Source organism: Sesamum indicum, linkage group LG3 (genome assembly GCF_000512975.1).
Source record: "Sesamum indicum cultivar Zhongzhi No. 13 linkage group LG3, S_indicum_v1.0, whole genome shotgun sequence".
In the NCBI taxonomy this organism is placed as follows: domain Eukaryota; kingdom Viridiplantae; phylum Streptophyta; class Magnoliopsida; order Lamiales; family Pedaliaceae; genus Sesamum; species Sesamum indicum.
This window is the reverse complement of record NC_026147.1, coordinates 2,248,533-2,273,372: the sequence shown is the minus strand read 5'-3', so window position 1 is coordinate 2,273,372 and position 24,840 is coordinate 2,248,533. Positions and strand designations below refer to the sequence as shown.

The 24,840-nt window shown below is 35.0% G+C and overlaps 2 protein-coding genes, 1 long non-coding RNA gene and 2 other non-coding genes across 8 annotated transcripts; 1 reads left to right on the top strand and 4 right to left on the bottom strand.

The window, feature by feature from the left end:
- LOC105157034 lies at positions 802 to 4,500 on the bottom strand. The gene is made up of 5 exons (XR_847413.2): positions 4,214 to 4,500; positions 2,700 to 3,151; positions 2,523 to 2,600; positions 1,863 to 2,424; positions 802 to 1,759 (listed from the first exon to the last, which is right to left on the bottom strand). It is a non-coding gene; the product is annotated as an uncharacterized LOC105157034 (long non-coding RNA).
- TRNAP-AGG lies at positions 6,959 to 7,030 on the bottom strand. Its single transcript has one exon. It is a non-coding gene; the product is annotated as a tRNA-Pro (tRNA).
- LOC105157032 lies at positions 7,296 to 15,558 on the top strand. Of its 4 annotated transcripts, none has more exons than XM_011073329.2 (10): positions 7,296 to 7,417; positions 7,580 to 7,657; positions 8,289 to 8,416; positions 8,966 to 9,052; positions 10,065 to 10,154; positions 10,748 to 10,828; positions 11,409 to 11,597; positions 11,672 to 13,777; positions 14,332 to 14,478; positions 15,100 to 15,558. In XM_011073329.2, the coding sequence occupies exons 3-10, from the start codon at positions 8,372 to 8,374 to the stop codon at positions 15,196 to 15,198; spliced, it is 2,844 nt and encodes a 947-aa protein (XP_011071631.1). In that variant the 5' UTR covers positions 7,296 to 7,417; positions 7,580 to 7,657; positions 8,289 to 8,371; the 3' UTR covers positions 15,199 to 15,558. The 4 variants fall into 4 exon arrangements, with proteins under 4 accessions (XP_011071631.1, XP_011071628.1, XP_011071629.1 ...); XM_011073326.2 differs by having other exon boundaries at positions 7,543 to 7,657; XM_011073327.2 differs by having other exon boundaries at positions 7,543 to 7,665.
- On the bottom strand, positions 15,836 to 19,639 carry LOC105157033 (microtubule-associated protein RP/EB family member 1B). The gene is made up of 8 exons (XM_011073330.2): positions 19,177 to 19,639; positions 18,113 to 18,181; positions 17,949 to 18,035; positions 17,586 to 17,692; positions 17,347 to 17,489; positions 17,201 to 17,277; positions 16,765 to 16,878; positions 15,836 to 16,271 (listed from the first exon to the last, which is right to left on the bottom strand). Exons 1-8 carry the CDS (start codon positions 19,282 to 19,284, stop codon positions 16,134 to 16,136), a joined length of 843 nt encoding a protein of 280 aa, XP_011071632.1. The 5' UTR covers positions 19,285 to 19,639; the 3' UTR covers positions 15,836 to 16,133.
- TRNAA-CGC lies at positions 22,725 to 22,797 on the bottom strand. Its single transcript has one exon. It is a non-coding gene; the product is annotated as a tRNA-Ala (tRNA).

Sequence of the window (24,840 nt, the reverse complement as noted above, 5' to 3'; positions counted from 1 at the left end):
AATACAATAATCAACGAACCTACACCTAAAGGTGTCACAAGCTCATTACTAGCGAAAATAAGGAGTGCCCAGTCTGTCAAGTCTACCAATTCCTCGTAGTACTCCCCTAATATCCCCCTGATTCAATACCCAAGTCAATTGTCGGGAAGCAGCTTCCTTTGCAAGATGATCAGTCGCCCCATTAGTCTCCCAAAAAATATGTCTAACGTCCGATCCTAACTCCTGCTAGATCCGCCACGTCAACCATTATGGGGGCTAAACCATGTGCCAGGACAAGCTCCAAGACGCGCTAGACAACAGTGAGCTCTGCAATCACACTAGTAGTTGTGCCTAAAGCATACTGGTATGCTAGTCGCACCTCTTCAGTCATATCGCGAATAATGCCTGCCGCCCCCTACTGCCTCGAGGTTCCTAAGAGAAGACTTGTCTGAGTTTAGTTTGAACCAAACTAGAGGCACCATCGGTTTGAAACAGAAACCCATAGCCAAAGCTCGGTGAAAATCACCCTTCCACTGTGTGCTTGTCAAGATCCATGCTGCATACAGTGTGCGGAGATGGCGCTGAACCTCAACTATGATGTTGGTGGCCACAAACTGTACCCCATGATACTTTGCAGCATTCTGTTGCGTCCATGTAAACCATAGGATTAGAAATGGTACCAATGTGCGAACATGCAAGTCCAAGTGAAACAATGTGGAGTAGTGCCAGAAGTGTACCATACGAATAAGGTCCCCTGTTTTATAGATACTAAGCCCAAAGATATTAGCAAAGTGCTGCCACACATCGGACACATCCACACATCCCGCACTGCTGATCCCTCAACAAAGAGATGCGGAATGGTCTCCTCTGCCTCGCAATATTGATATTTAGATAAGAAGCTAAAGGCCTTATGCTTCATACGTGCATCTACTAGAATTCGGTCCTGGAATAGCCGCCATAAGAAAATTGACATTGTTGGCCGCAAGTAGCTATGCTATATTTCTGCGAAAAGCTGCTGCCGAGGAGAAGCCACTCAGATAGCCTCCCAGGCCGATGTTGTCGAAAACGTCTCGCCACTGGCTCTAGTCCACACAATCTTGTCCCTCTGACTCGCTGCAACCAAAATTTGGCAAAGAACATGTGCAATCTTTGGCGGGACTGGTCTAAAGATTCTGGGCACATTCCATTCGCCCTCATGTCAATAATAACGTACTGGCTCAATAGTGTCGAGGGCCCCATGCACGAGCTCGCTAGATGAGAGGCTCTGCCACATCTCTAATGCGATATAGATGATGCCAAACACATGAATGATTTCGATTATACGGCACATGAGTAGGATGTAGTCTCTTACAGTAGTGGTCATGCAAGATTTCCAACCATAAGGATAATTTGAGCCTAAACCACCACCAAAGCTTCATGGAGAAAGCTCCGACATAATCCGCCGAACTCTGAATACCCAAACCACCTTCTGTCACTAGAAGACACACCTTGTCCCATGAAGTCCAGTGGATGTTCATGTGGCCATTATACAAGCCCCAAAAGAAAGCATTGAATATGCGTTCAATAGTTATCAAGATAGACTTAGGCGGATGAATCACCTGAAGCGAATGTAAGGGCGTGGCCTGCAACACACTTCTAATCAAGGCCAGCCTCCCTCCATGAGAGAGATTCAATGGTTTCCCTTTGGGAACACGCAAGCGGAAGCGGTGATAACAAAATGAGTAAATTAAAACGGAAACGCAATAAAACAATAGTTCCAAAGGCTGTAGCCTTGAAGTTCCTGGACGTTCGATGTAGTTAATAATAATAAATGACAACAATAAAATTAATGGGGCTATTGGTTGAATGAGAACGGGAGATTCAAACATGTACATCAAAATTACCTCTTTGATTTATTTCGCACCTCCTTCGTTTGATTCCTTCACCCAAGACTTCAACGTAAAAACCTTCTAAAGTTGCGTCCACACCTCATTGAAAATGAAATCCCTCAATTTTATTTGCTAGAAGAAAATTAGGGAGAAAACACACCAAGTGTGTATGAGTAGGGGTGGGCATCGGGTCGGGTACCCGACACGTCGGGTTTAGAAAAAATGAACCCGAACCCGAACCCGACTAAGTCGGATACCCGACCAATCAGATACCCGTCGGGTTCGGGTACCCGACAGTCGGGTTCGGGTTTTTTAGCTTCAAAAAATGTACAAGGTCAATTTTTCAAAATGAAAGTAATTCACTCCATGTAAATCTAAAATATAAGTTATGGACACAAATACTTAAAGCTTTACATAAATACCAAAAAAAAAAAGAGTTCAATCACATCCATAAATTATCATAGGTTTTTGTAAATTATTTTAGTAACAACAATAAAGCCAAGGGCTCCTAAATCCTAATGCCTATAGACTGAAAAAGCAACTAGCTCATATCACATTTTCATCCTCGAGCCTCGACCTGTCAAGCATTAAACATATAAAGTGGAAGAACTATTAGAGAAAGTCAAACAGATTAAAAATTTAATATTACACAATGAGGTTCTACCGTTCTAATACCTTGTCAAAAATTTACAAGTACCAGTTAGCACCATTACATGTCAATAATTGTTGAATCAACCCCCAACTTAGTTAACTCTACAACAAAATAGAAAGTAGTTAGATAAGTAAAATATATAGGTAGAATACATAGAATTGAACAATAATCGAAATACAAGAAAAAGAATAAATAAGTACCTTTCTCAACCACTTCAAGTTCACTCAAATCCTCCTCAATGCTAATTGGTTTGTAGTCTTTTCGTATCCAATCTTGAGTACAAATAAGCGCTTGCACTATTTCGTATCCAGTCTACTATAATATTTGCACCTAGCCTTTTGGACATTATCCTTTTCACAATGAAATTTAACGAAATGATCCCAATACGGTGATCTAGAAGCCACTACCCTCTTTTTCCTTTTTTTAGAATCACCTAAAACATCTTCCTCCTCATCCTCTCCCTCCAACTCCTTATCAATATTATCATCAAAATAATGCTCAACATTTTCAAGATGATCACCACTAACCTGATTTTTCAATCCATCCATATTTATGGTTTGAGCATTCAGTGACGAGTTAGACTGAAACTGAGAGTGACTTCCAATTCCATCTATATTTATGAAAGATATATTGAGAAGCCAATGTTTCCAATCTGCAAAGTATAAGAACAAAAAAACATATTAAGAGTTGCTTCTATCATAACCTTGCATTGAATAAAAATACAAATATTAGCATGTAAAATTAGAGTTTTGACTTTTGACTTGATACTATAATAGCTACCATCAAAATGGTCTTATGCTTATAACAACCTAGCCTCTACATGTTTCCTTGCATAACAGTTTTATTCTTCTAGTAAGGTTTGCCAGGGGTTTATGACTAAAGCAATCTTAAGGGAACATCACATATACTATCAGTCCTTAATTTAAGTAATGAAATGACATTTGGCGTACAGAATTCAAGATGCTAATTCAAGTATACTTTATCACTCCATTGTCATGCAGACGAGAAAAATATAACAAAAGATGCAAAGTCCATACCTTTAGCTTTAAGTGTACAAATATTTTATACGCAAAAGTTTCACCACGTTAAATTTTTGGCTCATTTCAGAGACCAAGTCATATGGTATATAATGTCACGGAAAACTGGCATGAAATATAAACAAAAACAGATTACAGGAAGAAGTTATAATAAATTTGAATTATCATTTATGTAGGGCTTTTAGTCTCCTGAGGAGGATCTTCTCTTGTACCCACAACATGCAAGTACTATAGTTGGTAGCTATTATGCAAGGAAACATGTAGAGGCTAGGTTGTTATAAGCACTCAGGTAAAACTTAAAAGGGTTTAAGGCTTCCAGTTCTAGCATATATATAGTCTTCATATCTAGTATTAAAAATCTCTTTATATATGGAACTTTGAATTTAAAATGACACGTTTTCAATTTCGAGCTAATTAGCACTACAAAGCAAATTAACACAGACAAATATATAGATAGAGAATTATTCAATTAATTTGAAGAAATTGAAGGATGAAGATGAAACATGCAAATGCAACTTCAATGTGACATTTCAACAAACACTAAGTATGCATACAAACTTACCTTCAAAATCAAAATGTAAAACAAATTAAAACTAACCAAAAATCTAATTACAACAACAATACATAACTATTATATGATTACATCAACAAAACAACTCCAATCATTGAAAAATTACCAGGCACAATTCTGAAAATTGACAAAAATAGCGATTGTTGTCGGCGATGAGGGAGAGCTCGTCGTCATTGGAGTCCGGTGGGTGGCGCGGCCGCAGCGACTGGTTGCCGGCGACAGCAGCAGCAACGACAGCAACAAATCAACAATGGCAGTAGACAGTAGTAAGGAAAGAAACGGGAGCAGGACTGCAGGTGCAGGAGCAGCAGCAAGGGTTTTCTTTTCTGGCTTGGATAATACCCGTACCCCCTTTTTTCCCCTTCTCCCAATCGGGTTTTTCGGGTGGATATTTATTATCCGAACCCGAACCCGATTGGGAAGAATTGGGTTTCGGGATAATCCGAAATCGAAAAAAATCCGACAAACCCGATCCGATTTGCCTTTACCCGATCGGGTCGGGTCGGGACCCGAAAAATCCGACCCGTTCGCCCATCCCTATGTATGAGAGGAAGGGGGCGGCCAAATGGTGGAATTAGCGGAGAGAAAATTATTTTCTTTTGTGTATTCATTCATTAGTTATTCCAAATAACTAATACACATATATATATTTTGGATGAATGCATTAAAATATGTTTAGGTTCATTTAACCATCCATAAGGTGATAAAATCCTTTATTCCAAATAAAGAATGACTAACATGGCACTTTTCAAAAGTGAATTTGTTAGTCAATAATTTCTTTTTCTAACAATTTCCACCACCTTAGTTAATAGGCTTGGGCCGATTTTAATTAATCAAAATACAAGGCCCAATTAATTAAATCTAATTTAATTAAAGCCCACTTAATTAAGTCCATCATATATTTAATCCAATAAAATATATGTGTCCAATAACCCTTTATTAAATAATAAGTCCAACTTATTAATAATAAGGGTAAGTCCAATATAAATTAATCCAATTCATTTATCATTGGGCTTATCCATCCAATGGATCCCTCTCATCTATAAGTAATCCAATTACTTATGGACCCAATTAATCCCTTGTCCCTTCTCGTTGATTTGTATGTTAGGTTAACCTTTCAGCTAGACTTGGGCAAGTGTCCAACACTATAATTAATTAAATTTCAATTTGATTAATAATTCTTGATCAACCCTAGATCAAGAAAGCTCGTCACCATGGGTGGTCGTCTAGCAATGGTCCATGGCACTAGAGACTAGGCAAAAATCCATGTGAACTTTTAGGCTCCCGAGTCCATACGAGTACGGTCCTTCCATCTACAGTCTCCCGGCTTAGTCTAGGGCATGGAATTGGGCGTCGGTTCCCATCCTGGACTAGGCGTCTATGCTTAATACTTGAGATCGCGTTATGCTAAATTGCTCGATATAGGAACCTCTTCTTCCTATTCGACCAATGACTGTGGCCACAGCTTTATACAGCATCGGTCGCATCTCTAGATGCATAGGAGATACCTCTGTCACGTTTTGACAGGAGATGGATCCTCTTCTTAGAACTCACCGTCCTCGCTATATACTTTGACTGCACTAGACAAGGCTTATGATGACCATGTATGAGACACAATCACCTCTCACACAAATCTAAGATGCAGTCATCGCATGCACATAACTGTCGTGATTCCTCACGTCTAAGGACTACTCTCGTACTATCGGAGTTGGGGACTCAAGTCATACCTACCAAGCCTCCAAGGCTTCCGTATGACTATCCCCGCTAGTCAGTTCAGTCGATTTGACACCGAGTCAATCGACCCATTAAGTTCGTATAGACGTCCCACGTCTGTCACCGATGAAATACGACAGTCATCAAATGAATGCGACTCTTAATGCAAGCCTCAATAGGACTCTCGATGCTCAATCTCGAGGTCCTCGACTTGAAATATTTCAGACCCAACCCTAAACAGTTGGTGTCATGACCACCATCTAATGAGCAGTTCAACTGTTGCACGGTTGTTAAAGTGGTCTGTGTTGTGACGTCTAAGCAGTGTTTAACGTAATTTAGTAAGCACAACAAACACGTGTGCCGACGATGAATTCTTACCACATTCATCAGGACAACATTGCTTAAATAAGATTGTTTGAATGGTTCTCAAAGCTGCCAATTCAATTGGATTTTGATCACCCGTTCCAACCGTCGTGTAATCGGAAAATGAGCAAATTAAACAAGCATGTCTTCTTATTTTCCATGTACAGAGGGACTCCCAAATATGTAACTAGGAGATATTTCAATTGGTATCCCATAACATGCTGCAGTGCCTGCAACTATGACGATAGAACCTGTCGGTCAATAAGAAAAGAGCACTTCGTGCTATTAATCAGCTGTCCCGACACCCACGCATATGTTCGTAGAAAATCACGGAGTAACTCCATATGCTGCCTGCAGATGTTAGTAAAAATCATCATATCATCGGCATAGGCTATATATCTTATAAGATCTTATAAAAAAAAGTCAAGAAAGTTAATTAGTTTTTTTTAAACAGCTTATAAGACAAAAAAAACATCTTATTTTGAAATCTTATAAGCTCTTTAAAAAAAAATTGCAAAACACTTTATTGAAACTTATACGCTCTCAAACATCTTATAAGATATTTTGATAAGCTTATAAATTTAGCCAAACACCATCACTGACATTTACTGTGAGTATACAAGTCTTTTATTTTTTATATTTATTTAGATAAATGTAGAAAAATATTGAAGATAGCAAAAACAAGGTAACCCATTGAAAATGGGATGGAAGCACGTCAGAACAGCCCGGTACAGTTGATAAAGGCCCAAAATAGAAGTAATGAATAAAATTGAAAGGGGCATTCCGAGAATTGAACTCGGGACCTCTCCCACCCTAAGCGAGAATCATACCACTAGACCAAATGCCCGCGTTGAATAAATTTTTAAGTATTTGTATAAGTATCTAATTTCGTGGAGATGGAGGGGAGGAGGCGAGCAATGAAGTGAAGTGCAGTGGCAGTGCAGCTCCTCAACTGACAACTGTGTTTTTTTTCTTTATAAATTAAAAAATGGGACCCATCATAACAGATTCATGTGACGTGGCACCACCTGATGAATTACGCCATACATTTCTGTTTTAAGCAGTTATTATTTTGGTCTTACATTTCATTTCATTTCATTTCGCCGAGAAAATCTCGCTCCGATCTTCATTCTTCTCACAGCTCATTTCCTCTCTCTGTCTCTGTTGCTATTCTTTCTTCTGGAGAGGATTTCGGAGCTGAAACGTCTAGACAGATATACGGTTCTTCATGAAAGTACGCGCTAAAAGCATTTCGCGCGACTGTATTAATTACCTTCGTCTTTGAATTGACGTAATTAATCGTTTTTCTATTTTTTTTGGTTTTGATTATGTTAATGTCATCGATTTGCATCGTTGAAGCTGATCTAAAAGGCATTTGCTTGAGTTCGTGGCGCAGCGCTTAGGTTCTGAGCCTGTTTCGTAACTGGTTGATGAATGTGATTGCTGATCGATGATGATGATGCTGATCAATGATGTTAGTTGGTATAATTTGTGCACTTTTGGTTCTGAGGTTTGGTTTGTTTTGTGTTACGAATCCAAGCATTTTGAATGGAATTGTCAAAACTTTGTAGCTTCTGGTTATGTAAGCTTAGGATTATGAAAGAATCTTCCCTACTGTTCAACCGTAAGTAGTTTATTATGTGTTCCATGTTGAATCTGCCTACTCTTAGTTTAATTTGCTCTCTTTTTGTTTGATTTTTCTCGTATGTCTTAATGTAGAAGTAAATGCAGGGTTGGATCTTTAATGATGATGATTTTTCATATGCGTTATGTGGTTAAGGATTGATGATTTGGGGAATGATAATAGTCTTAACTGGTCTTTATCATTTGTTGAGCTCGAATTAAGAAGTTCAGATACTTGATATATATGCACAACTCGCTAGATAATGTCTGTTTCTCTCATGCTTGAGTGTTATAACATGATAAAACTGTGGACTCAACTGGTATATTGGAGAATTTTAACTGTTTTCTGTTCTTTCTTTTTTTTTTTTTATGAATTTATGTTCTTTAGTGTTTGCTGAGATATTTGTTTTAACTAAGCTTAATACTGAGCTAAGTTTACCTTATCTACTTAAGATTCTCAGGTTCTTTTCGTTTAATTCTAGGCATTTGGCGTTGGCTAGATGGGCTTCATCAACTTAGGGCTTCATCAACTTACGGATAAGAGTTAATTAACATACCAACTTGAATGAGTACACTACAGAGTAGTCCTGGCGACAGGGATACTGTGCAGGTATATCACCTAATCAATCTTCTTGTAATTTCTGGCTCCAGTGTGCATTTAGAGATTGATACTTGAAAGTCTTTTAACAAATGCACATAGGAGAATCGTGCTATTTTATTCTTGCCTCTTACTTGAAGCCTGCTTATGCTTTTGGCCACCTGAACTGGAAAGTGCATGAGTGGATTGCTAGGTCTTTAGCTGGTTTGCGTGTGCATGCACATATTGAAAGTAACCTTAATATCTGGTAGACATCTTGATAATGAAGATAATCTTTTTCTCCAATTTAAGTGCATATTTGCCGTTAGTTTCATCTCATAATTAGACATCCTCGCTTTAGAGTTTCAACTCCAAATAACCACAATGGTGATCGCTTTATTAGATTATTTGTTATATCTTGCATTGGTGCATTTATGTTTTTCTTTTTCTTCTCTTTCCTATTAATTATAAGGGCGATGACTTTCTGTGCTCAATGAATAAATGCACATTGTAGTGATGTTTTGATTATTCATTATTGCATTCGTTAATATTGTTAATCTGTTCCAAAATGTTCTACTACAGGCCATCAATGCTTTAAAGAAAGGTTCTTATCTGCTGAAGTATGGGCGATGGGGAAAGCCAAAGTTCTGCCCTTTCCGGCTATCTAACGTGAGCTCCATTTAATTCTACTAGTGACGCAGTTGTGCTCTTTTATGGTATCTAGCATGATGTATATGTAATATTTCTAGATTCAGTCTTCTATATTCAGGACATGTAATTTGTTCGTAAAATCTCAAGGATGCCGGAATTATAGTTTAGGCAATGATCTAAAAGGATGCAGGAATTGTCTAGTGAACCTATACTGATGTCGTTCCCTTCGGAGTTGTATGGTAGTATAGGTTCGGTCATTTAGTCTTTGATTGCCATTTCTTCATATATGTATCTTAAATGTGAAAAATATAAGCAACTTTATGTGATATTATTTACCCTTTGTGTTTTAAAAAATTGTAGCAATTGACCCTTCTATATTTTTTAAAATTAAGCAATTTATCTTCATCTTAAAAAATATAAGGGGTAAATTGCTATTTTCTTTTCATGGGGTAATAATTTTGTTCATTTACAATATCACATGGGTAAATTGGATTAAATCCTATTTAAATTGAATTTTCATCTTATTCTCTCTCTTAAAAATATATTATTGCATTACTTCTACCGTGGAAAAATGTGTCAAGTACCCATGTGGTATAAACTTTTAGACTAGAGAAGTACTTTAAATTGAGGAATCATGCTAATCCAACTGTTTTACTTCTTTACTGGTGTCCAAGTAACAAGAGATTCCAGGAATTGCTTTGGGGATTTATACTCAGCTTCATCTCTAGTTTGGTTAATCTCATGAGAAACAGAGAAAGGAATAACAAAGTGGTGTTATCTTGTGAAGGATGTGCCTTATTAGAACAAATTACTTCGTGAGAGTTTATGACAATAAATCCTGCTCGGCACGTGTGCCCAGAAAGGCTAACCCTGTTTAGACCCGGCCTTCAGAAGGCTAATGCATGTAACCCTGTTGTTTTTCATCCATTAACCAAGCTGGACACATTAACCGGGCTGAATTTCTAGATTCATTTTTTCGCAACTAGTTTAGTAATCTCATCTTTGCCTATTTCTATTTTTTGAATTTCAGGATGAGAAAACACTAATTTGGTACGTTGGAGAAGAGCAGAAACAGCTCCAACTAAGTCAAGTTTCAAGGATTATACCAGGGCAACGTACTGTAAGTTCTTCCACTACTGACATCCAATTTTACACTTGAAGAATTCTTTACTACTGCATGTGATCATGAACATCCCGCTGAGAAATGAAAAATAATCACTTTTTACTTTAAACATGCTGCATGTTTCTGCTGGCGTATGTTGAAACATGGAACCAGAGAAAAACATTACTCTTGGCCTTGAGAACATTAATATGGAATAACCTAATTCATTTCTTTTTTTAGTTTTTATAGTATTAATTTTTCAAAATTATTTGATGTTTTATTTTAGGAATAAAAGGTTCCGTAGTCAACATTTTTGCAGGGTGTGGATGGGTAGAGGGGGCAAAGAAACTTAGTAATTCTCTTTCTTATTTCTTGCTGTAATAATTAATAGCTCTCTGGTAAGCTTGTAGTCTCTTCATGTTAATATAAGGATACAGAGCATAACTTGTTTGTATGGTTTTTCATTTTGGGTTGCACATCAAATTTAATTGTATGATTACTGAAGTTCTCTAAAATAATTGAACTGCAAAATAACAACTTGATTGTATTTCAATGATCTCCATTCCTTCTGTTAACAAAATGTATTAGCGTTATTGTTCACGATTGTGCAGGCAGTATTTCAGAGATATCCTCAACCTGAGAAGGAATATCAGTCATTTTCTCTTATCTATGGCAAAAATTCCTTGGATGTGGTAGGTAATATTACATAATTCTTTTGTTTTTCGTATTGTTTGCTAATTTACACACTTCAATTACAGTATTGTCACACAGAAACAAGACGTGGATTATGTTAGAGACTGTCCTCTGTGTGTGTGTGTGTGCGCGTGTGTCTGTCTCTGTTTCCTTTCCAGTATCGCACCATGAATACAATTGTTTCTTTACAAAGAGTTGTACAATATTATGAAGCCAGAAGCTGTACAATGTTTTCTTAACAATGAGTTGCCCACTAAGCCCAATATTGCAGCTAAACTTTATCTGCTGCCTTGATCTACCTCTGGAATTGATTGACCAGAACTTCATGACATTTTGAAGAACTAACCCTGCCACTCACGTTGCTTGTGCATTGGTCTTAATTTTTACTCTTGGATTGATTTAGTTCTATTGATACCAAATCTTTGACTACTTTCCTCTTTACTGAAAAATTCCTAAAGTTGTGAAATATGTCAAGATACTGGGAGATCAGAGCATCTTTGCGTAAATAAATATGTGCACAGAGTGTTAGATGAATCTTTGCAAAAGCTAGCTTCTGCAATAATAATCTTATATTGACAGATATGCAAAGACAAGTATGAAGCAGAGATTTGGTTTGTGGCCCTGAGGGCATTGATTTCACGAGGTAACTCTCAAAGATGGAGAACTGAAATTAGGACAGAAGGCATACTGTCGGACTGTTCAAGTGATCAGATAGAAAGAAATTCTCAGTCCGTCCTATCAAATAGTAGCAGCGATGCAGTTCATGAGGTTTCTTGCTATGCTCTTTCTGAGGCGCTCAAAATCTACTATTTCCTCTGATTCTTGTATATAATATTTTGCAGGATAGACATAGCTATAACTTTATTGATGTCCTATCTGAGAAATTGCCTCAGAAAAAACTGAGAAAAGCATTTTCTGACGTTGTACTGCATAAAGCAGCATCTCTATGTTCTCCACTGAGAGATTCTGTTCTCATATCTGGCATTTTACAACAAAATGAAGATGTAAGTGGAAGAAATTCTGCAGATAGTTTCCGACATAGTTTCTCCAGTGCCATAAGTACATCTAGTCCGGAATCTTCTCCTGGAGATGGTCCTTTAAGCAATATTTTCATGTGGGGTGAAGGGATTGATGATGTGCTGCTGGATGGAGGCACGTCTAAGTATGGAGAATCTTTTCCAAGGAAGGATGTCTTTTTGCCAAAGATTCTGGAATCTGCTTCAGCACTTGATGCCCAAAATATTGCTTTTGGCAGTAGACATGCTGTATTAATCACAAGACAGGGGCAGGTTTTTAGTTGGGGAGATGGCTCGGGTGGCAAGCTGGGTCATGGATTAGAAGCTGATATCTCTAACCCTAAGCTTATCGATGGTCTTGGTGGACTGGATATTGTATCAATAGGATGTGGAGAATATCACACCTGTGCTGTAACACTAAATGGAGATCTATACACATGGGGAGATGGCATCCACAACTTTGGCCTTCTTGGACATGGAACTGAATTCAGTTACTTCACCCCACGAAAAGTCATGGGTCAGATGGAAGGAATTTGTGTAACATCCATATCATGCGGACCTTGGCATTCAGCGGCTATCACATCATTAGGTCAGTTGTTCACATTTGGAGATGGAACTTTTGGTGCCCTAGGTCACGGGAATCGGTGTTGCACAAATGTGCCAAGGGAAGTTGAGGCTTTGAAAGGACAAAAAGTAGTGAGGGTATCATGTGGATTTTGGCATACTGCCGCCGTAGTAGAGGATCATTCTGAATTGCCAAGTTGTAGCGACTCTCTAAGTGGGAAGCTGTTCAGCTGGGGAAATGGGGATGAAGGCCAGCTTGGTCACGGTGATACACTATGCCAACTAGTTCCATGCCGCATTAAAATGCCAAATGACAGAAATTTCTGTCAAGTAGCCTGTGGGCAGAGCATCACGGTTGCTCTTACCATCTGTGGACAGGTGTATACAATGGGAACTACTGACTGTGGAGAAGTTCGGCTTCCTGGAAAAGGTCATACATTGCCCATGCGAATTGAGGGAAAAATAAGAAATTCTTTCATCAAAGAAATATCCTGTGGCTCTCATCATGTTGTTGCTGTGACTTCAAAATCAGAAGTGTTCACTTGGGGAAAGGGAAGAAACGGGCAATTAGGCCATGGGGACAATGCTGATAGGAATTCTCCTACTCCAGTCAAAGCTTTAGAGGGGAAACAAGTAAAGAGAATTGCTTGTGGAAACAATTTCACTGCAGCAATTTGTCTTCACCAATGGGCATGCGCAGCTGATTACTCATTTTGTGCTGGTTGTCGTGGTCCATTTAATTTCAAACGTACGCGTCATAACTGCTACAACTGCGGGCTTGTTTTTTGCAAAGCATGTACGAATAAGAAATCCTTGAATGCTTCATTGGCTCCAAATCTGAAAAAATCATATCGTGTATGTGAAGATTGTTTTTCTAAACTGAACAAGGGCTTGGATAGCAGAGTGAACGTTCGACCTCCTAGGTCCAGAAGCCTATGCATTCGTGAGGACTCCAGCAAGGAAAAGAAGAAAGATTTCTTCAAAGTTAAGCAACGCAGTATACTATCTAGGCTTTCGTCATTTGATTCATTCAGAAGGTCTACTAAGAAGCTTTGTAAGAAAAACCAGAGGCCAAACTCAAACAGCACTCCTACTTCTCCATTAGATGGAGTAAATTTTGGATCTGATATTTCCTTTGCATCAAGTCCATCGACATCTATGATTGACAACTGCGACAAAATAAATGCTTCCCTTCCGGGTTCAAAAATGCATTCTCCTTCGTCTCCTTTCTCCTCTGTTACCTCCACTCCACATTATATGTTACTTCTGTCATTGGTACACGGTGCTCCTTCCCATGAAGAAGTTATTGATGATTCAAAGCAAACAAATGATGATCTGACTGAAGAAATCTCAATTCTAAGAGAGCAGGTAAATATTTTTTCTCTGAATGAAGTGTACTACTTGGTTTAGTTATTACCTTAGAAGTTCTAGTTAATTTGCATGAATCATGAGTGTTAATTGTTTTTCAAATATCCTTGAAAATTATGGTCAATTAGCTAGATGTAGTACAAGAAGCTAATAGGAATTACGACCAATATTCATTCATCCCCACTCTGGTGCAAATTATTAGAACCCAAAGAAAAATATCTTGCTCATCTATTTTCTGTACAGTGAATATGGATACTAATATAAATACTTGCTTGCTGGATGTCGCAGCATTAATATGTTTACAGAGCTTTTGTGTGAATGATGGCATGATTATTGCCATTGGAATTGCGAAAACTCATGCGATGGCTGGATAGAATGGTGTCTCAAAAGTAAATAATTCTCCTTATAAATAGTAGATCTCTATCTAACCTAAAATTCAGTGGACAGTAGCAAAGTAATGGAAGCACTATTCTTTCTCTTAAATTATGCAATTTCATTTTGCTCAAGTCCCATACTTGCTTATTAAATATTATGGTTTTGCATGTCACTTGTAGGTGGAAGTCCTCACTCGCAAGTCTGAGTTCCTTGCAGCAGAACTCGAGAGAACATCAGATCAATTAGTCGAGGCGACTGCATGGGTTCAGGCTGAATCCCAGAAAAATAATTCAGCAAAGGAAGCAATTAAATGTCAAATGAGTCAGGTGAGTCATGAACTTTACAATTCGTTGAATATATCAAACTTCCATCTCTCCCTCAACATTCAACACACCATTGCATCACCCAGAAAATTGTATGTCTCTATATGAACTCATATTTCATCAAATTATCATCACTATCTCCACAGTACTTCTCAACATTTTTATTGTCTTAGGAAAAAAAATACATATTTAGTTGCTTCACCTCAAGTCTCTTTTATTTGTGTCTCAATTCTTTGATTATCTAAATTTGCTCAAGACTCGATAGATCATGGAATAATCCTCTTAATGCACACTGATTTAAACTAAAGACAAGTGTTGAAAATAAATTTATGAACAATATAGAGATTTATTTCATTTTTCGAGGGGTGAGGGGTAGATATCAAAGAGAGTAGTAATTCGTTCCATAAATAGCAAGAGGAATAATGAATATGGATGGAGCACTCAGACGCAAATTCTTTGGTTCATCATTTATCTACGTTATAAGATATTCCTTTTTTAGTCTATGTTCTTGTTGTTTTAATTTCTGCTGTCAATAGTTTTTTTCCCCCCTTCTTTTTCTGAATAGTGTCAATCTAGCACACAATTGATGCTCTATAGTCTCTGTGTTGCATAATTTTTTGGCAGTTGAAAGAAATGGCTGCAAAGTTACCTCAGGGGGCGTTTTACCGAGCATCAGGTTCGTTTCCTGACATGTGCCACGTTCTAGGCACTGGTTCTACATGAAGCCATTTGAGCAGCTAGATGTGCTTTGTTTCTCACTCAGCACAGAGAGACCCTTCTGGCAGGTTTGCTTTAGGCAATTTTGAACCTCTAGTTGTCAAGCTTCATTTTTTTGCAAGAAACAATCTTTTGAACCAATTGTTAGATGGAATTTCATTCAACTCTATGCTATAGGAGATGACTATATAGGAAGCAGATCATATTGTGAAAATTAGAAAGCTTTTTTACGGTATGGAACAAACTTCTGACATAGTCTTTTCCTTATAGTCCATGAATGTTTAAGCCATATGCTTTCCTGCATTTAGCCAGGCTCGATTTCTTTTAAAGGAAAATAAAACTTGTATGCCAGTGAGTATTTGTTGATGCTGCTCTGCTGTTCAAGTAGGAACTACCTGGTTTGTTCACTGCTGCTCTACTGCAAATAGGTCGATAACTATTACTTTAGTTAGTTCTTTAGCGATAACGATTGCTCCCCTTTGCCGTCTAACCTGATCAAAAGATGTAAGAATTTTCAAATCCATAATAACAAACTTATTATATTTATTTAAATAATTTTGAGTTATTAATTCTTACTCCCTATAAATCACTTATGCAGTCATGATTTTGAATTTTAGAAGAGCAGAATAGGGAAGTAAAATCATTAACACAGGAAGAAATTGCGTTAGTTACTATGAATTAAGTAGCCAAGTCACACAGTTGCTTTGTTGTTTGAGATCCAGACAGTCTAAACAACCCTCATACATAGAATCACTGAATTCCAGCAAGTATATAGACATAACAAGTGCTGCATGAGCTTTGACCACATTGACTTCAAAAATTCTGGATCTGGTAACAGATTACTGAACTAAATTGATTGACTAAATAAAAGAGCACTTGTCAATTAAAGACACCTAGAGTAACTTGTCTTGGTCGGTGGCCGTAGATGCTAATAGCAAACCTTAGGTTAGCAGTGAACAATCATCAGAAAATCCAGTTTCTTCCACACTGACTGATCCGGACACGATTTCTTGAGCTTCTGTAAGGGCAGACTCTTTCTCATCCGCAGCATATAGTATCCTCTTAATTGCCACAGCCATCTGCAAGAAATTTAGGAAAAAGAAATAACAGTTTCAATTCTTCTGTGTAATTTGCAGGTGAAACTATAAAACCATCAAACATTGGATGCATCAAATAGATATAATAAGTGTGTAGACCTATGACTTATAGTCTTGAATTCATTTCAATATGCAAGCATGATTAGTCGAGGTGAAACTGTCGTGTAACTCCAGCAACGATCTGTCAATCTACCATATGTTAAGTAAACACAACGCAGAAAAGATGATACTAGAGATATCACTATTCTTTCTGTACCAATCAAGGATCATTACACTCCCCCGATATGACAATTGACAAACACTTTGAATCACATCTGCACAAAATTTGTGGTTTTTCCATATCAAAAAGAGGTCTCAAAATAATGTCAGAACGACAAGTTATCTAGTAAGCAGTTATGACTTCCAACAGTCGTAAAGTCTTAAAAGCTAGCATTACATCCATTATGCAGCAGTGATTGCATTCAGAAACTCTTACCGGAAGATTTTCCAACTGAGGCGTCTGACAAAGTATTTCTATGTCCCGCAATTTCGCGAAGTAAAAATCTCTTTCCTTTTCCAACAGGTCAATAGAAAGCTTCATATCTGTAAGCTGTGGATACAACAACATACAATCCAAGCTTAAAACTAAAGGTGAGTGAAATCACAGCATGCAAAACCAACTTTTAGAGGATAGACTAGTACATATAAAAAAGCACGGTAATTATACCGAACATTCCCAAGTTTGATATAATTACAAATACCTCATTCTCAAACAACGAGGAATATTTCTAAATGAATCAAACTTTATGGGAGCTCAATATAATTTACCCTAAATATAACAAGATTTATACTATAATGATAACAAATTTGCTTTGAACCTAAGATGGCCGTAAAGCCAATACCCAAAATACAGATTCAATATGTATCAGTACCTCCTTTGTCAATGCTTGAATCTCAACTGAAGAATTGGCCCCGGTTTCTACACCACCTGATTTTCCTTGTTTGGCACCTGAAAATGAAGACATATCAAGTAATAACTCAAAGGAGTGGTGGTTAAAAAGAAGACGTCCTGGCTTACCAGAAATCTTATTACTACCAGTACCATCACACGAGCCGGGATTCAACGAGTTGTTCGTTTGCAATGACTTGAAATTCTTTTGAGAACCCTTTAAGTTTTTTTCCTTTCCACCTTTAGTTCTGCGCTCCATGGGATTGTAGTTCCTGGACAATTCACACAGATGGAAGACATACATTATAAGATAACTGATGTTGAGTCAAATGAAGATTTGATAAGTATCTATGTTAGAGAAGGTTTACTCGTTCATTATGCCACCATTCACAGAGTCGCAATAGCGTTTCAGCCATTGCAGAAACTCCAAGTTGTCCAATGGCCTCCCCTTCACAAGCTTGTTCACCTCAATATGCTGCAATGGTTGTATAAATGATCAATGGTCACATTTTCTAATCGAATTCATGCTACCTGACCATGGATAATGAGCAAGAGATGGACGAAAACCGAAAATGCCCGCCCCATAGAGTAAAGTACAATGTCATGCTACTTATCATACTTTGTACGAGATGAGTGAAATGGTGATATAGATGCAAAATTTCTAGTAGAGAATGGTATAGACTAACAAAAAAACGCAAAAAAGGGTAGGAAAGTTGAATTGAAACGAATACCTTGTTAATTTTGAGTTTGTTAAAAACGTCCTGAAGTACTTTGTAATTCTGGATCATATCATATTCAGTCTTGGCGTCAAAATTCACCTGACAACAACGGATGTCAGTAATGCCTGCCAGAATATTAGCACATACTTAAACAAGATAAGGTATAAAGTGATCACCTTGTGCATGGGAACAACTCCAGGATATACCATGTCCATCATCTGACACTGCACAGCCCCAGACGCCGCCTGGATAAAAGGTTTATAATTAGAACACAATACATTATCAGCCACACAGTGGGTATACAATCAACGAGATCAAATGGACAGCATTTTAAACAGTGACCCTAACATGAGAAGATACAAGGAAATAGGTTGCTATGCTATGGATATATCTAAATGCAGATGAAATCTTGATCAAATTGATTTAAGCATTTGATTAGGGAAACGATCAAATCTAGTTGATCGTCCCTTGACACTTGTTCTCATAAATTCCCAGATGGTGCAAGTAAGATAACCTTCCTCTCCAAAGACAATTTCATCCACAATCCATAAACAAAGAGCAGGCGAGAAACCAGCATGCAAAACAAATAGGTCGGTCCAAACTTACCTTTCGACCAGCAAACTTTCCTAATCCAAACCCATTGTGTCCAGCCAAAACTATGAGACAAATAAACAGTTCACTTGTGTAAAGAAAGTATAAGGTCATTATTGGGACCTCAACATCTCAATGTATGTCTTAGTATTGAAGTTAGGGTCCCCTCCAAGAATGTAAGAACACCTTTGCAGATTCCACCCTCTTCTAGACAAGAACAAAATACAGAAAAAATTGGCTGAAATTTACCAACAATCAAAAGTTAAACATAGCAGGGCATCAACCAAAAATTGGAAATAGCATCTCTTACTGTCCAAGAAACAGGTTACACAGTATGAAATCATACAAACAAGATCAAGAAAAATTGGAAAAATCAAAGACAATTAACACAAAGTTCACTTCTTGCACAGAAACAATTAACATAAACCACAATATCCCCAAAATATAAAAAAACCAGACTTTGTCAATTTCTCTTTATGAGAAGAAAGCTGAAATTCTTGCAATGCCTCAACTCAAAATTGTGTGAACAGTTCAACTTCTCTTTGTAAGACCAAGTGCTCAAAATTTCACTTACAGGAACACAAAACCAAGAATTCAGAAACAAAGTCCAATTTTTCTCCAAATGGGCAATGGGTTCTTGATTGATTACCTCTTCAACACGAGAGAGATTAAGCTGAAGCCTGGCATTGATCCACGCAAGAATCTCATTCCTCCCCACAAAGTATGCACTATCCATCATCCCTATATTCGTCGCCATTACAGAAGAAGCTATCAAGAAATGGAGATCGACCCTCTACAGCTCTTCACCAACAACTTCAAGATTTCTACTTGGATGTGCGTATGTGCAACATTCTTGCTTGCAGATAATCTTATAGTTCTTGGTGTTTTTGAGTGTTTTTGTCTGTGTGTGTGCTATTCGTGTGTATATATAGGGAGAGGGAGAAAGAAAGAGATGAGTGGAGGAAAACAAGAGAGCAGAAGGGGTTTTTGTAATTCAAAAAATATTGCTGTTTTCTGTTTACTGGATTTCGTTGTTTAAAAATTTAAATGCAGAGGAATTGCCGATTCATGTGCAGCTGCTGTTTGGATTTGTTTCTCTCTCCAAACCTTCGTATGGTCCAACCATTTTAATCAAAGGTGGTGAGAGAGAAATTGTCACTAGTGCTTCAAAACTATTAATCACGCGCTCCTTTTTTTCCAGTATGATTCTTTAATTTTAAATTCTTGTTTAAGATAGAAAATATCTTTTTTTTTCCCCTGAAATTTATTAAAACACTGAATATCAGCCACTATTTTGAAAATAATACAATAAGAATTTATTTCCTTCAATTCTTACTTAAAATCCTATGTTTTGACAAAGTTTTGAAATAAGTATTAAGTAGCAGTAAAAGTCAGAAATATTTAAAAATAAAACGAAAAAGAATTGAAGTTAAGGCGTACTGAAATAACAATTAGTAATAATTTTATCAGTAAGGTATAGAAGTTGATAGAAAATTACTTGTAATACTTTTCTAATACAAGTTTAATTTAAATAATTAAATGCACAAATTGTAATTTAAAAGCACTCAACTCTTTTCAATTTACTTGAAGTAGTTGCAATGTTCCCTACATGAAAGTTCTGAAATTTTAAAAGGATGAAAAACTATACTTTAGACTATGAAGATTAAATCCAATGATTCAAGAAAGGGAAAGTGACAATTTCAATTGTCATAAAATAAAAAATGAAAATGACCCTCTCAAAAAAGAAAAGAATAACTTATATATATATATATATATATATATATATAAAGCTGGCTGTGGCCAGCAATGTGTGAAGCTTTTGTGTGTCATGTTCTATGAATTATTAATTCATATTTCACATTCACAAGTATGCTTGTGAAGGAGTCTTTTCTATTTAATTAAGTAGCCCCTACATTTGGTCCCAACAAGTATATACTTTTTTTTGGTATAATTATATTTACACTCCTTTATCTTATTTTTTCTATACAAATTACTTTTATTTTTTAAAAAATTATAAAAATTACCCCTGACAATCTTTAAAACTTAAAAATGCTATGTTGATTAGGTCAATTTTTAAAATAATTTTTCAAAAATAGAAATGCCCTTAGGGTGTTTCTGTAATTATTTATGAAGTTGAGCAATATAACCCCAAATATTTTTTTTATTTATATTAATTTTTAATTTAAATTTAAATTATTTTACTAACTTTTTTTTATTGAATCTCTATATAAAATTACACATTTTAGTAATTAAAATATTAAGTTATTTAATTAATATATAAATATAATTAGTTAATAGATTATAAATTTAAATCAAAAAACTATTATCACGCTAGTATAAATGATTTGAAATTATTAAAACTAAAAGACTAGTTATCCTCTATTTTTATTTATAACTAAGTTTTACTAAAATGAAAATTAAAAATAATCTATTTATATAAAACTAATTAAAATTAATAAAATAAATTAGCTTATTTATTAAAAAAATATTTTAGTAAAATGGGGGTTAGGGTGGGCATGGCGATGTAGTTGGAGAAGAAGCGATAATTTTTTTAAAATAAATAATTTGATAATTTAAAATATCTTTTTAGTAAATAAATTATTCATTTTATTAATTTTAATATAATTTATATAAAATACATAAATCATTTTTAATTTTAATTTTAATTTTAGTAAAGTTTAGTCTTCTTTAAAATAATCTTTTAATTTTAATAATTTTATTAAAGGATAATTTATATATTGATTAAATATTTAATATTTTAATTATTAAAAGGTGCCATTTTATATTGAGATTTAATAAAAAAAGTTAATATAATTATATAAATTAAAAATTAGTATAAATAATAAAAAAATATATGGGATCATATTAGTCATTTTAAAAAAATTACTTTTAATACCCTTCTGTCTTTTGATAATTACAAAAATACCTTTAAGGGCATGTTTGAAAATTTATTTTAAAGGTTGACTTAGTCAACAGGGACATTTTTGGATTTTAAAAGCTATCAGGGGTGGTTTTCATACTTTTTTCCAAAAAAGTAAGGGTGATTTGCATAAAAAAAAAAAAATAGAGGTGGAAATGTAATTATCCCTATTTTTTTTCTATACTTTTACTAGTCGTTGCACACGGTTCTTACAAATATATAAAAATGTTATGATATTTGATGAAGATAGAAAGAAATTTACAAAAATAAACAATCATAATGTGAGTAAATGAGAAAGACCGTAATAAGAAAACAAAGCAGATGAGGTGTGAGAGAAAAAATAAATTATAATTGTGAGTTTATTAAAAATATAAAAGTTTCTACACAAAAATACATGGAGAAGTAACATGAGGGAGAAATGTGGAGTGGTGAATTGTGAGGAAAAAAAATTACAATTTTTATATTATTAAAAAATATAAAATTACTAAATTGACCTTTTTCTTTAGAGAAAAAAATAAATAAAATGATAAATTTGAGTGTTCAAAAAGTTGGTATGTCAATTTTTTTTTTATAATAGTACAAAATATATATATATATATATATATATAATTATGGAGTAATTTTGGAATGGTTTGAAGGTTTAATTAAGGCTTTTTAATTATGATATGTTGAGTGCTAATCCAATTGGATGGTTTTCATTTGTACAAAAGTAGTGCTTTATTTATTTATTTTCTATTTTTCTTTCTTCTTATTATTATTTAAAATAAATGGCATAACTCAGCGGTGTTATGCAAAATATACCAAATTTTTTTGTGTTAATTTTATAGGTAAAAAACTTACGTATCATATTAAATACGACATGAAATTCTCTCTCTGTTAGAAACTAGTGAAGGGTGTGTCACACGCCTAAAATGCAAACCGGCTTCTTTCTAAATAATTTTTTAATACTATTTTATATTTTTAAAAGTCTATTTGCCCTTTCTTTGCATATATAATAAATTAATATTTTAGTTTACATATATTTTAATAATTATATATTATTAGTTAATTTAAATTATTATATACTTTAATAAATTATGTTTATTTATAAAATATATTAATTAAATACCAAAAAATTGAAAAATCAAATTAATTCACAATACAAAAATTAATATACTAAAATTTATTTTTATATTTAAATATTTATATGAAAAACAATTATAACAATTACATATTAACTAAATTAAGTTATTATTTTATTATTTTTTAAAACTAATGAAAATGGAATATGGAATAAGTGGAGGTGCGGGGAATCGAACCCCGTGCCTCTCGCATGCGAAGCGAGCGCTCTACCATATGAGCTACACCCCCTCACATTAAAATAAATTTAATTTAAATAACATATGTGTTACTTTTAAAATATATTAATCAAATATCAAAAATATATAATTTTTTTAGATTATATTATTTACTATAAATAATATTTAATTAATTATTATCATATAATTAAAATAAAAAAGTTGAAAACTTTGTTTTTATTATTTTAAATTAAAAAATACAATATTTTCCCCTTTCCTCCTCCTTTCTTGTCCACCGTAGCCATGCCCACCTTCTAACACTCAGATTTCAGCAGTGAAGAGTTTTTTGTTTATTATTTTAATGTCATGAAGAGTTTAGTTGAATTTTTAAAATTTAGAGTGATTTATGCAATTTAGCCTTCTAATTATTCTAATGTTATAGGGATTGTCGATGGCTTGTGAAGAGAGGGTTGTTCTCACTTTATAAGTTTTTGTGCTATATATATAGGGTGAATAGCAATTTATCCCCCTGTGATATTAAAAATGAGCACATTACCCCCCTATGGAAAAAATATAGCAATTTTTACCTCCCTATACTTTTTAAGATGAAGCAATTTACCTCCTTATATAGGGAGGTAGATTGCTTCATTTTAAAAATCATAGGGGGGTAAATTGTTGTATTTTAAAAAATATAGGGAGGTAAATCGCTATTTATTTTTTCACAAGGGGGTAATTTGGTCATTTGCGATATCATAATGGGATTGCTTGCATTTTTCGCTATATATATATACGCATCAAATTGGTCAAATATACTCTTTTACATTTTTCATCATTTTTCAACTATATATTTTCCAAGATCAATACATAGAAAATATTGCAATTTCTCCTAAAATTTGGTCTAATTATAAGTAAGTCAATTCAAACTTATAAAATTACTCCGACCTCCCGTTGCATTAATAGTCGTTAGAAAAAGCTTCACTATAACCTAGGATTTATGGCACACACTATGTGCGTAATTTTTTAATATTATTTAAAATAAATATTTATTAATATTTTGTTATTTAATAAAATATATACAAAATAATAATTTAATATTATGTTTATGAAGTGGTAGATGCACTATTAGAGAGGGAAAAATGCATGAAAATTTAAAAAGAAAGAAATAACTACCGAAAAATAATGGGAGAGTGAAAAATTAAATAAACAAATAAATATTAAAAAATATAAAATATCATACCAAAAAGGTGAGACATCAAAGACCCCTCTCCTTAATAATAAAGTATAAATTATAAAAATATTTGATTAAGGTTTGTTTGAATTATAAAAGGGACATCTAATATTTGTCATATTATAATTACATCATTTGAGAATTTTCTATGTTAATTACATCATTTGGTGGAGGAAATAAATCCCATTGATGAGGGAAATAAATTACTCCAACAAAGGCAAGCAGAATACCCTCATTTAAGAAAGTTCAAGTCAAACTTATCAAAAAAATATGATGCACAAATTACTAAAATATCCCTAGTAAACGGATCACAATCGTGTAATAGGAGTAGGTTAAGTACAAAGTAGTACTTTACTTTCATCTATCCTAAATAACGTAATTTTGTACTAATATAAATACCCCTCCCATTCTCTCATTTGGAGGATAAATGAATTTCTTCTAAAAACTCTTAGTGTAAGTATGTTGAATTGCGATCTTTTACTTTTTGGTGACATTAACTTGGCGCTATTTGTGGGAACTAGTGATTCAACATTTGAGAATGAACACTAGGTCAAGCGCACAGAAATAGAACGGAGGCTTAGGCGAGCTTGTAGGGATCTCCTAGCATGCACCTTGAGAAGAAGTCCAACAACCACACAACTCAATGGTGGGTTAGGACAACCAAGGACTAAAAGAGTAAGAAGAGCGGACGCACGATGTCCTTTGCTAGATGATCGAAGATGTCTCAGCACAAGCCGCATCAAGAGCAGTCCTAGTATATCGCGGAGCATGTAGTCTCGCACAGCTCCCTCGCTATCATCACAGAGGCCTTGGAGTAGACTTGGCCCTCGAGAATAGGGAGCAAAGGCTGGCGGACCAGCAAGAAGGTGATCAACTCGGACATAGAGA

Bases quoted from the DNA above. Each gene is read 5' to 3' on its own strand.
- LOC105157032 (XM_011073329.2), top strand. From the start codon at position 8,372: ATGAGTACACTACAGAGTAGTCCTGGCGACAGGGATACTGTGCAG. The intron at 9,053-10,064 runs GTGAGCTCCATT...TTTGAATTTCAG, and splicing joins GCCCTTTCCGGCTATCTAAC to GATGAGAAAACACTAATTTG. The intron at 13,778-14,331 runs GTAAATATTTTT...TGTCACTTGTAG, and splicing joins TCTCAATTCTAAGAGAGCAG to GTGGAAGTCCTCACTCGCAA.
- LOC105157033 (XM_011073330.2), bottom strand. From the start codon at position 19,284: ATGGCGACGAATATAGGGATGATGGATAGTGCATACTTTGTGGGGAGG. The intron at 18,036-18,112 runs GTGATCACTTTA...CGTTGTTGTCAG, and splicing joins GAGTTGTTCCCATGCACAAG to GTGAATTTTGACGCCAAGAC. The intron at 17,278-17,346 runs GTAAGCCAGGAC...CTTCATTTTCAG, and splicing joins TGGTAGTAATAAGATTTCTG to GTGCCAAACAAGGAAAATCA.